This window comes from Leptonotus elevatus, chromosome 2 (assembly GCF_054856555.1).
Source record: "Leptonotus elevatus isolate MCC_2025b chromosome 2, RoL_Lele_1.0, whole genome shotgun sequence".
Classification (NCBI taxonomy): Eukaryota; Metazoa; Chordata; class Actinopteri; order Syngnathiformes; family Syngnathidae; genus Leptonotus; species Leptonotus elevatus.
In genome coordinates this window covers 30,141,299-30,152,920 of record NC_141240.1, presented here as the reverse complement: position 1 = coordinate 30,152,920, position 11,622 = coordinate 30,141,299, and the positions used below count along the sequence as shown (strand labels likewise).

The following is an 11,622-nucleotide window of genomic DNA, read 5'->3' as shown; positions in this document are numbered from 1 at the left end:
CCGGAGCGACTTAATGACTTAGCGACTGCTATTTTACTAATTAAAAGTTATTATTGCCCATCGAGCCATGGAATCTACTACTTCAATCGAACGTCGCCTGTCAGTCGAAGTTGCACATTTAGTCGGGACTCATAGAGCGCGATATTTACTTAAGTTGGAGATCGCTAGTTTGAAAACAACCCCTTACCTTTTGCTGCCTGCTGTTTTTACCAAGTTAATCAAATCACCGACTATCATTATGTAGTCAATGCCGTCTTTCCTCCTTACACCGGGGAGGATTCAAAAGCTTGTCGCTGGCTGGGTCTCTGGGACGAAATGCTACGCTCACACCGGGGGGACAATATACCTCGTAATGCAAAGGTAAAACTTGTTTATCATGCTAACTGACTTATTTTTAAATTGTCTGTTCTATATTGAAACACTGTGATGATGTTATGTTTACTAGCATGGAACAATTGACTATCGTAGCGGAAAGCTATGCAGTAATTTCATGAATATGACACCGGCTCCTGAGTAAAAAACTCCAAGCAAAAAGACAAAATCCCCCATTATTAAACAGTCAAATGCACCTAATAGTTTTGAAGAAGGTGCATTTTAAAACTAAGCTGTGTGTTCGTGCAGTTGGAGTGGACGCTAACTATCTGGCTCGTTAATGTGATTTGAAACACGCAATTTGACACCTCTGTTACAATCTTTTGTTAGAGTGTACGTTTATTAGTAGAATGTTTGAACATTTATCTACTAACCTCGCAAAAAATGATTGCTGCAAATCCGTGAATACTTTGTGGGCTGCCAGTCCTTTCTGTTGATTGCTGCTATATCAATCGACGTATTTTGTCTTCATTAGTAGGTATTCGATAAAAAATGATTTGGTTTACTCCTTTGTCTGTCTGTACAACTGACCGCACAGCAAGATATGACCATTTTATAAGATAATTGATTATATAAAAAGGACTTTACGTTGTACGAGATTCAATGGTTACAATACGGGCAAGTTGCTCTTTTGCCGTCCAGCGTCCCGTAGGGGGCGTTCCCATGAGGGCTGTGACGTCACATGCAAAAGGTCAATAGCAATAGCCTGATTATTGTACTGCTATTATGCCACTATGATGGAGCTTTCAAACATAAAAAGGCAGTGATTATATCAGATGTATGCTGAGATTTTAAAAGCACAACAGTTTTGTGAAACTAGCCAACATACCAGCCCAACCGCATTAAACCAGAAAGCAATGCAGTTTCATTCAAAAAAAATGATGTGCTTTATTTTTGTCTAACAGTGACACCTGCTGGTGATACAAGACATCACCTCCTGAAAAAGCGCTGCTTGTTACTACTGTAATAAACCTTTTTCTTTGTATTACATTTTATTCAGACGTTCATGTTCAAATTTCAAAACTTTTTTGGCACATACTCACTTGCACTAATGCAGGTGGAGAAGCCAAAAACCTCCAGCTGAATGCATGTTCAGAATCTTTGAGATTAAACAATAAAATCCAACAGCAAATTCCACATTGAAACAATTTATTAAAGTATGTTGCAAGTATGTTGCTTTGTTGAAACATCACAAAAGGAACGACTCAATTTCTTTAAAATGTTTTTTAAAAAAAGTAAAAAGACTCACACGATAACTATTGTAGGCTTCGTTGCTAAGTAATAAAGCTCATTAAGAACATATTTGGCCCTAAACACTATTTTGGAACACATGACACCCACTGAAAATTGTCACCCATCTTGGAAAAAATCTTAATTTGTAAGGATAACATGACAAGAAGCACTGAAGAATGTTTCCTGATCAAATGTTTGCTTTGAAGCCAAGATATACCTGATCGGGTAACATTCTAAAGATTCTAGCAAAAATGACTAATCATCCATCCATTACAATGTCCATGATTTCAACACTAATATTTAAAAATGAAAACTCCAGGCTTGTCATCATCAGCAATGGCAAAAGTCAAAAACTAAGCAGTTGGACATTTTCGGCCACAAGATGGCAGACCACAATCACTGGTGACAGACGCTGCAGCCTCATTAGAATGCAATGATGTGCGTGTGTGTGAGACGCTTGGTGATGACAAAAAGATTGGTCTAAAGAGAGCGGTGAGTCTTGGCTGACGGTCTGTGTCCACTGTTTTAACGTCTTTGTTGGACAATGTACAGCGTATGGGATGCGGTTAGGGGGTAAAAATGTCTGCCGCAAGGTTGTCCCTGTAGCGGAGAAGTTTTGCTTTCCTTTGGGAGGTGACCAACTCACGCGGTGACTGCCTCCTTCTCCTTCTTGTCGCCGTCTTCGTGCCAGGTGAGGCGTTCCTCGTAGAAGGCGATGACTATCTGTGGGCACTTGAGATTGGCGTCCTTTGCAAGCACAAGATCGGCCTCGTCAGAATCTTTCCTGTTGGAGGCAAGAAACAGTTGAACATTAATTCAGATTAGATATTGTCCATCTTCAACGTCTAATTTATTAGCGAGGCAAAAATGTCAACCAGTCCAGGGTGTACCCCATCTCTCATTTTATAGTCTGGGAAAGGCTCAAGCTCACAAGGGACTTTTGTCGGTGTGTTAAGATTTGTTGGCGACTGTCACAGAGCAACATGCCTGAATGCTGCCCTCTGATTTGCAGAATAAAAACCGCATCACTTCCTCTTCCTTTGCAGTCTACGCTCTCCGATTCACCAAATGAGGATTTCATCACTTCCTCCTACTTTGCAGCCAATCAAGAGACCCGTTTGTTTTTGAGACGGGATTAATATTCGATAATGCGAAATTACAGATTGCGAAAAGCAACTTTGATATATATATTGCTCACCCCTAATAATTAGAAGGAAAAACTGTATTGTGAAAATGCAAACATTAATAAGGTAGAAGTGAGAAGGCGTGTCCCACCAGTTATGGCTGATTTAAAAAGACAAAATAAACATTTATGCGTTGACTTGGTTCCTCTGCAGCACGGTGACAAGTGTTTAGCTTCTCTGCTTCATAATTTTGAGGTCTGAATCTCTGTTCCGAGTTTCCTGTTCTCTCCATGTTTACGTGGGTTTTATCTGCGTATTACAGCTTCCTCCCACGTTCAAAAGTAGCAATGTCAGTAAATTGTCTTTGTTGTACGTGCCATGCCGCTTATAAAGTATATCACAAAAATTGTGGCTTTTATAAGCAGTGTAAAAATGGCTTACATGTAAATAAACACTGATTAAATGTGACAACGCAATATGCTGTAGTATTTGGGTTTAAATGGAGTAAGTGCAAAGACAACATGGACAACACGTGCAAACGTAACACGTACCACTTCATTAAGAACATCAAATCACCACACGAGTCTGTTGCGCCAATGATTTTCTCTGGTTCAAGGCCCTTCTCAAAGCCACGGGCCACTAGAATTTCATCCTGAAAGACAAAGCAATACAAATACTTAAAATGGAAAAAACTTTGATTGAGAGGAGGGTGAACATAGGGCTGGGTGATATGGCCAAAAATTCATATTGCGGTACAAACGGCATCCCTTCACGGTAACAGTATATAATTAAGTTGTTTTTATATATATATATATATATATATATATATATATATATATATATATATATATATATATATATATATATATATATATATATATATATATATATATATATATATATATATATATATATATATATATATATATATATATATATATATATATATATATATATATATATATATATATATATATATATATATATATATATATATATATATATATATATATATATATATATAAATTGCTTACTGGTTTACATAGTCCTTCATAGAAGCTAAATAAAAAAAATTTTAAAAACAATGAAATAATATATTTAGTTTGGATAACAACATTTTGTGTGCAAATCTCAAATCAAAATTATGCATATGCAGTATAGCTTGCGGTGTGCGGGCTAGCTAGATTTGATAGGGGGGCGTGGTGGAGGAACACACGTTGCGTGCCACAAAACTGACTAAAATGTAATATTATTAGGGCTGCAGCTATCAAATATTTTGGTATTCAGATATCCTACTGAAAATTCTAGCGAATAATCGGGTATTTTGGTTAAATAACAATTATAAATTCAGAAGACAAATACCACATTTGCATGTAATAATGAACAACCAACTGGTTTTCATTTTTTAGATAATCAACTATTTATGTATTTTTAAACTTAAACTGTGGTTTAGCAGCACACTATTTTCCTCACTGAATCTATCCCCATAAATTTTGGTCTGTGCAACGATAAGTGACATCAGAACCACAGTAGCGAGTCCGGGGAACTTTAGCACTGCTAGCTAGTGCAGCTAACTTGCTGCTTGGTGCTGCTAGCTGGCAGCCTCTGTTTAACGCTGGCAATGTCAGTGCATTTATGTCTTACTGCACTTAATTAGAGCTTAAACGCGATTTCAGGACGAAGTTGCGTTACCGTTACTGCCGTCTGTCGCAAGTTTGGTGCTGTCACAAACTATGAATAGACTAGTCACGTCAGCCCTTATGCTGCATTATGCCGTGGAAACACGCTACTGGCAACAACTTCGAAATAAAAGCGCCACAATGCATTTATCTCATACTACTTGGCAATGTGAGGTTTAATTTAGAAAATAAGTTTCTCTCACCGCACTGGCGCCGTGTACTGTCATGCATACGACTTCCCCAGTTAACAGATGTTACGTCCAATTTCTGCTGTTCTTTCTTTTCTGCTATGCGCACTTGTTTACACGTGTCGACACTCAATGCCAAAATGTGCCGGGGGGGGGGGGGGGGAATCGCTCGACATCATCAGCTAGCACTAATGCGATGATGTCACCAACATGCGCTACCGCGGTAAGAAGGTAGTCTAAATAGGAATAACTATTTCCTGATCATATTAAAAATGTGTAATCTAAACCAGTGTCAACTGTTAGAATAGTGATGATGCAGTTATTACCTCCTTTTTCTTTTTAGTTTTGCTTCCACCCTCATCGTCGTCATCGTCTGAGCTCCTCTTCTTTGAGCTACCAGAGTCTTTTGGACGTCCTGAGGGGGCTGTGCTGGGCTTGCTGGCTCCACTGCTTGGAGTAGAGCTCCCACTTTTCTTGTAAGTTTTCATAAACTCTGAAATGAGCTCTGGGCAGTCCAGGTTCTTCTCTGGTTCCCATGTGTTATGCTTGCTGAGAACAAATCACATGTTGAGTCAGGGTCAAATAAAGACAAAACTTAAACAAACAAAACAAATATGTATACACTACAGGGGGTTTCCAAACTTTTGGGGTCCTGGGACCTCCTATCGAGGATACATTTCTACAACAACCTTATTAAAAATCCTAACACCAACTAAACAATTGCCATACATGTTCTTACATTCCGTTGCCCATTTTAGAGAATAATATTGTATTTTTTTTTACATTTTATTTTACAGAAAAAAACCTATTAATATTAAATAAAATAATTATTAGAGTTTAATAAAGGAATAATGTATTAGTGCAACAATTATTAAAATTGACAAACTAATTATCAAATATTTATATGATTCCTGATTAGACATTTTAAACCTACCAAAAAACGTGTCCAAATTCTCAGAATTTCAGCCTCGTGACAGTAAATATTATCACACAGATTACGTTTGTGTTTACATTTGCAAACGTCTGCTTTAAAAGAATGGTCCACTTTTGTACATTTTCAGACAGATGTTAGACACCAAAACCCCTAATGGAATCATCAGCAATTTATGTTTGTGCATTTTCCGCACTTTCAATCACAAATAGTCCATTTCTGAGCAGGATAGAAATAAAACATTATTTTTTATCCGATTCATCAATCACAGAAGAAGATTATTATTATTTTTTTTTTGAGTTGGAGCCCTACAGGAAAATTACGTGAATTAAAAACATATAGTTTTATTCTAATGCTACAACTTTTTTTCTCCCCTGGAATTTAAGCCTATTTTCTCAAATATATATATATCCTTTTTATTGACCCAAAACTAAGGTGGGAAGTAGTAATTGCTTTATTGACACAAATATAGAGGTACTATGCACATTTCCCCCTAACATAATGAAAGCTATTTTGCAGACCCTAGTTGGGTCTAGTCACTTATGGTAGGGATAGGCAAGTTCGGTTCTAGAGAGCCGCAGTCCTGCATGTTTTCGATGTCTCCTGCCTCCAACCCAGGTGTTTCAAATCATCAGCTCATAATTACGTTCTGCAGGAGCCTCTCAGCTTTGTTCGAGGAAGGAGACAAAAACATGCAGAACTGCAGCTCTCTAGGACCGAACTTGCCTACCCCTGACTTACGGTGTAAACACCCCAAAACACAGTTGCAATTCTCAAATCTGGGCTCCAAGAAAAAGGAACGCTTTAGTAGTTCAAATCAGTGCTGTTGTTCTTGTGTGTAGATGCTGGAACAAACAAGAAAACCTACTCTGAATATCCTTTCCACTTGAGGAAGAACTCGACCCTGCCTTTCGTCACCCTCCTGTCCAGCACCTTCTCCACGACATACTCTTCTTCATCAGATGATGAGGAGTCGTCTTCACGAGACTTTTTGCCCATTGCAAAGTTGGTTAGCAGAGCGCTTTAGACGAAGTTCACTTGAAGCTACGCTTCCTGAAAATGAAAATTCAATGTGAAACACCACGAATGGCTTACAAACAAAAAGGGCCCCGATGTTTTCTTTTTACCACAAATACTTTATTGATCCCGCAGCGGGGAAATTCACTGGTTACAGCAGCAAACAATAATACACAACAATATGAAAAGCACAAGCATTATCAAAATAAACCAGGTGAGACGGCTAAAAACATTACATACGAATAGCATCAAGTCGAAATAAGGAGAGGCTAACTCGGCTATGAGGTAGCATTGCGTTGCGAACTCTTGCGTTCGTTTCTTTTATTTGGGAGACTACAACGATCTAAGCACGAGATAAAACGACGTTAGTATGTAGCAGCAAAAGTAGCACTGCGCCGTCACCAAAACGTAAAATTAAAACTATGCAATGCTAATCGTAGCTAGCTAGCTAATCAATGGGTACTAAGGCAAACGGGCTAACGCAGCCTGCTCGCTAGGCGCTGAGCTAACAAATGAAGCACCAGATAAACATTGCGCTACTTGCATTGGCGCACTATGCTACGATTCTTACGCGTTTGCTTACCCTGTTAACGCGATGAACATCCGTTTTGGGCAATTGCAAGGTGAGGAAATGCTTGTTTTTGAGGGTGTCTGAAGCTCACTTAGCATAGAGCCTAGACCTCATAAAGGCAGTGTGTATGTGCGCTTGCTTGCTTGCTTGCTTGTCTCGGTGCGTGAAAAGCGCGCCTTAAAGCTCACAATGAAGGTACCCGCCCCTCAGTCTGCTTATGACCTATATTCGCCGTCAGCTCCTCGTCTCTTCAACCATTATTGCCCATTTATTATAAACAGTTGAAGCTCGATGATTAATGTTTTTTTTTAATTTAAATAACATGCACATTTGGTATTGCAGTGATTATGGTCGATTCCCGCCGATATGAACAACAATTACTACTGTGCGTGTATCCCCACGCCAAACTAAATATCTCAAATGAATGTCGTGTACAATCAAATGCATCTCAAATTAAATAAATTTGACTCAGTCCATTGACAAACGTATACAATATTATAGTGGCGTGGTTTGTGATTCAATTAATAGATTTTACAAAACTGATACAGAATGTACTTGAGGACATGCATATTTGGGTCGTCTGGCAAAAACGCCCACGCCTACCTTATTTGCGATTGGAGGTTATCAATGATTGACAGTACTGTGTCCAATTAATACTCTTGTTCGAGTGACGCTAGGGCGCAGCGGGAACAGCTGACCAATTGCCGAGTCAAAGAGGTAGAACTGTTCCTATTTATTCTACTGTTGAGAGGCAGTCTTTGCTTGCCTGACGCAGTTCACCGTCTTCAGTGAAATTCAAGTTGTCGTCAGAAGTTATTCTGCAAGCAAGATGTCTAAAGATGTGAGTACTTCGTTTTTATTATATATACGGTTCAAATTGACTTGCTGGCAGTCCGTATTTTTGTGCGTGTTTACTCATTTTAAATACGCGACACGAACCGCAGAGCCGCCATTTTATAATAACACCGAGCCTCGTGGTCTATTGTTCTTAAGATTCGTGAGTGACTGTAATTCGCGATTGCTGTGAATTATTCCACACCTATCGTAGCTAAATACAAGTACCGATGTTGCACTGGGTAATGTTTTGTCAGCGATTTTGACAGTAACTATTCGGCAGCGATTCATGAGCCTGCTGCCACCCCTGTGGCGTAATGGCGGCGGTGTCGACCTCCCCCACCCAGCGCATGATTGCAACGCGGAACCTCCGCTGTTTATTCCGAGATCCGTTACCAAACTAAGCAGAAACCCATTGTTACTACCAGGATGCACATTGCAGAGCGCTGTTGATCATGCAGAATGTTGACTAATGGCTTACTGTTTCCTATTGTGTAGATTCCGCGAGAACCAGAGCAGCTTCGCAAGCTGTTCATCGGAGGATTGAGCTTCGAGACCACCGATGAAAGTTTACGGACACATTTCGAACAATGGGGTAGTCTTACTGATTGTGTGGTAGGTGCATTTGTTGAAATTCAATTGTGTACGTTTTCACAGGTGTGTAATCAAATGATCTCTTGTTCCACTCAGGTGATGAGAGATTCTAATAACAGGAGATCCCGGGGTTTTGGCTTTGTCACCTACTCGTCAGTAGAGGAGGTCGATGCTGCGATGTTAGCCCGCCCCCATAAGGTCGATGGAAGAGTGGTTGAACCCAAGCGCGCTGTCTCCAGAGAGGTAAATACTATAATACAAATGTTTGTGGTTTTGGTGTGGTAGGATTTGGGTTGATTGATGTCTCTGATTGCAGGACTCCAACCGACCAGGTGCTCATGTAACCGTGAAGAAAATATTTGTCGGGGGTATTAAGGAAGACACTGAGGAACAACACTTGAGCGACTATTTCCAGCAATATGGCAAGATCGACGCCATTGAAATTTTGATTGATCGTAATACTGGAAAGAAGAGAGGCTTTGGTTTTGTGACTTTTGATGACCACGACGCAGTCGACAGGATTGTCAGTAAGTGCAATTTTCTGCAGCTTGGAAATCGCAATAACGGATGCACGCTTACCCTGCATGTTTTTGTCTGTAGTTCAGAAATATCACACCATTAACTCCCATAATTGCGAAGTCAGAAAGGCCCTCCCACGACAGGATATGCAATCGTCGGGAATGAGAGGTGGTGGTGGAGGAGGGGGAGGTGGTGGTGGAGGAGGAGGAGGAGGTATTCGTTGCTTCTACAACATGAACAAACATCAACTTTGTATTATTTGCCTATCTAACCTTGGGGTAATAATAAACAGGATTTTCAGGTGGACGGAGTGGCAGCGGTGGAAGACCCTATGACTATGACAGAGGTTTTAACCAGGGTGAGCACAGTGTACACTGCTGCAACGGTCAAGTGTTGTCTGATGTTAACCTGCTGATCTTCCTTCCAGGCAGCAGAGGTCGATATGGAGACAACCAGTATAACGGCAATGATGGTGGTAAGTGTGCAACTTTTGTTTTAAACCAGGGGTGGCCAAGTTCGGTCCTCGGGCCACTATTCAGCCTGTTTTCCATGTCTCTCTCCACTAACACACCTGATTCATGATCAGGATCGTTATCAGGCCTCTTCAATGATGAGCTAATCGTTAGATTCAGCTGCGCTGAACGAGGGAGACCTGGAAAACAGTCTGACGACCGAACTTGGCCACCCCTGATTTAGACCAACCCACAAAGCTTTTGACAGCTGTACTGAAAAGCTGAAATTGTTTATTTTTATTTATTTATTTTAAGGCTATGGAGGTGGTGGCTATAACAATGGAGGGAACCGTGGTTATAACCAGGGCTACAACCAGGGAGGTGGCGGTGGAGGCTATGGCGGAAATAACTATGACAGCAATGGTTATGGTAAACACTGTCTTTTTTGTGGAACCCCAATACATTTTGACTGAATGAATAATTTAATTTGTATTGCAGGCAACGGTGGAGGAGGTGGCAGCTACAACATGGGTCACTACGATTCCCAGTCCTCTAACTTTGGCCCAATGAAGAACAACTTTGGTGGTGGTGGTGGTGGTGGTGGTGGCGGCGGTGGCGGCGGTAGGAGCTATGGTAAGTAGGAGGGGTGTGACTTGCCTAGTACCTTTCTATTCGATCCGTTACGAATCGAAGTCAATTATTGCGATTATTATTTTTTTTACTCAAATTTAGAAAATACGAATCTCAGTCAATTATTGCGATTATTATTTTTTTACTCAAATTTAGAAAATGCTAATCAGTAAACATGTACACTGTATGAACATTTATTTATCTGAAAATTCAGGCTTAATGTTCCATTAATATAACATTCTTCCATGCTTAATGTGTGAATCCTAACCCTATGTAAGACGTTTTGTTGAATATTCCCATAAAAAAATTGATGTTTAAAAATCAATTCGGCCACATATCGAATTGCGCGATATATTGCCGAATCAATTATTATTATTATTTTTTACACACCTAGTAAGTAGGTAGATGAAATGGCTACGTTAATTGTCATATAGCGACTTAATGTTTATTACTTGTGTTTAAGGTGGCTATGGAGGAAGCTCAAACAGTGGTAGCTACGGACGTCAAGGGCGATTTTGAAGTGACAACAGTGGTGAGTATTTATACCAAGGCCACTGGCTTTCCAGCCTTTGTAGTTACAGGGATCTGTTGTTCAGTGCTCGTACCCATTTAAAAAAAAAAAGAAGAAAAAAATCACTGGATCTCAGGTTATGTTAAGTCAGTGCACAGTTAACAATGTTGTTCCGTATTGTTCAACAGGGCTGAGTACTTAGGAGAGGAAGTGACAGCAAGAGGAGAGCAAGGAGAGGAAGTGACAGGGCAGGTGTACCTCCTAAATCTGCTCAGTCAAATGTGGCAGGTTACTGCTACAAGAGATGTATACTAGATTAAAAAAAAAAAATCATGGAGGGTCTTCAATTAAGCGTCTTTTGTGTTTTTGATTTCTTTTTCTTTTTTTTATTAAATTTTATTTTTATCTGTCTGGAAAGCAAGCATTCCAATGAGGGTTTTATGTAGATATTTTGTCCTTAATCTCTGATTTTATTTGTAACTGCATCAATGTTGAGCTGAAATAAACAAACTTTCAGTCTTTTTACAAACTCTTGTTAGCCTCCTTTAGCATACAGCTGTGTTGTGTGAGCAGTCCTGAATGAATGAGCATCCACGCAGTAGGCCTCCACAGATTGAGGGATTACAGAGGCCGTGCAAAAAAGACGCAGTGGGTACAAACTCGACCCAAGGGTGCTACACAGATCATCTGGGTGATGCTAGCTTACATGCAGTCTTTGAGGCTAGCCATGGAAGCCAGCTGAGGGAGAGAAGTAGCAATCATCGCCAGGATCATTGAAGCAGGGGAGAGTGAGAACAGAAGCCTGAGGTTCAGGCTAGCAAGGCAGCAGCTACCAAAGGCTTAAATGCTGTCTGTAGGTAAGACCAGACTTCTCAACTACTGAAAGTACACCTTGCTTTATGATCATGTAGCTGTGGTAGTCAGATGTGTGGCACAGTAATAATTTAAACTGTTTTCACAAATGTTT

The 11,622-nt window shown here is 40.0% G+C and overlaps 2 protein-coding genes across 2 annotated transcripts; one reads left to right on the top strand and one right to left on the bottom strand.

Moving 5' to 3' along the window:
• Positions 1 to 1,504: 1,504 nt before the first annotated feature.
• Positions 1,505 to 7,296, bottom strand: cbx5 (chromobox homolog 5 (HP1 alpha homolog, Drosophila)). Its single transcript, XM_086070092.1, has 5 exons — positions 7,128 to 7,296; positions 6,396 to 6,580; positions 4,923 to 5,145; positions 3,281 to 3,381; positions 1,505 to 2,389 (listed from the first exon to the last, which is right to left on the bottom strand). The coding sequence occupies exons 2-5, from the start codon at positions 6,524 to 6,526 to the stop codon at positions 2,248 to 2,250; spliced, it is 597 nt and encodes a 198-aa protein (XP_085926218.1). The 5' UTR covers positions 6,527 to 6,580; positions 7,128 to 7,296; the 3' UTR covers positions 1,505 to 2,247.
• A 512-nt stretch (positions 7,297 to 7,808) lies between these two features.
• Positions 7,809 to 11,184, top strand: LOC147179542 (heterogeneous nuclear ribonucleoprotein A1-like). Its single transcript, XM_086070091.1, has 11 exons — positions 7,809 to 7,956; positions 8,448 to 8,564; positions 8,640 to 8,786; positions 8,860 to 9,070; positions 9,144 to 9,275; positions 9,355 to 9,420; positions 9,490 to 9,537; positions 9,830 to 9,943; positions 10,013 to 10,147; positions 10,608 to 10,676; positions 10,844 to 11,184. Exons 1-10 carry the CDS (start codon positions 7,945 to 7,947, stop codon positions 10,661 to 10,663), a joined length of 1,038 nt encoding a protein of 345 aa, XP_085926217.1. The 5' UTR covers positions 7,809 to 7,944; the 3' UTR covers positions 10,664 to 10,676; positions 10,844 to 11,184.
• Positions 11,185 to 11,622: the final 438 nt, after the last annotated feature.

What these genes read in the sequence shown, in the direction of transcription:
- cbx5 (XM_086070092.1), bottom strand. Translation starts at nt 6,526, where the DNA reads ATGGGCAAAAAGTCTCGTGAAGACGACTCCTCATCATCTGATGAAGAA. An exon ending in AAACTAAAAAGAAAAAGGAG is followed by an intron (nt 3,382 to 4,922) that starts GTAATAACTGCA and finishes TTTGTCTTTCAG; the next exon opens with GATGAAATTCTAGTGGCCCG. An exon ending in TTGATGTTCTTAATGAAGTG is followed by an intron (nt 2,390 to 3,280) that starts GTACGTGTTACG and finishes TGCCTCCAACAG; the next exon opens with GAAAGATTCTGACGAGGCCG.
- LOC147179542 (XM_086070091.1), top strand. An exon ending in CGCAGTCGACAGGATTGTCA is followed by an intron (nt 9,071 to 9,143) that starts GTAAGTGCAATT and finishes TTTTGTCTGTAG; the next exon opens with TTCAGAAATATCACACCATT. An exon ending in TGGTGGAGGAGGAGGAGGAG is followed by an intron (nt 9,276 to 9,354) that starts GTATTCGTTGCT and finishes AATAATAAACAG; the next exon opens with GATTTTCAGGTGGACGGAGT.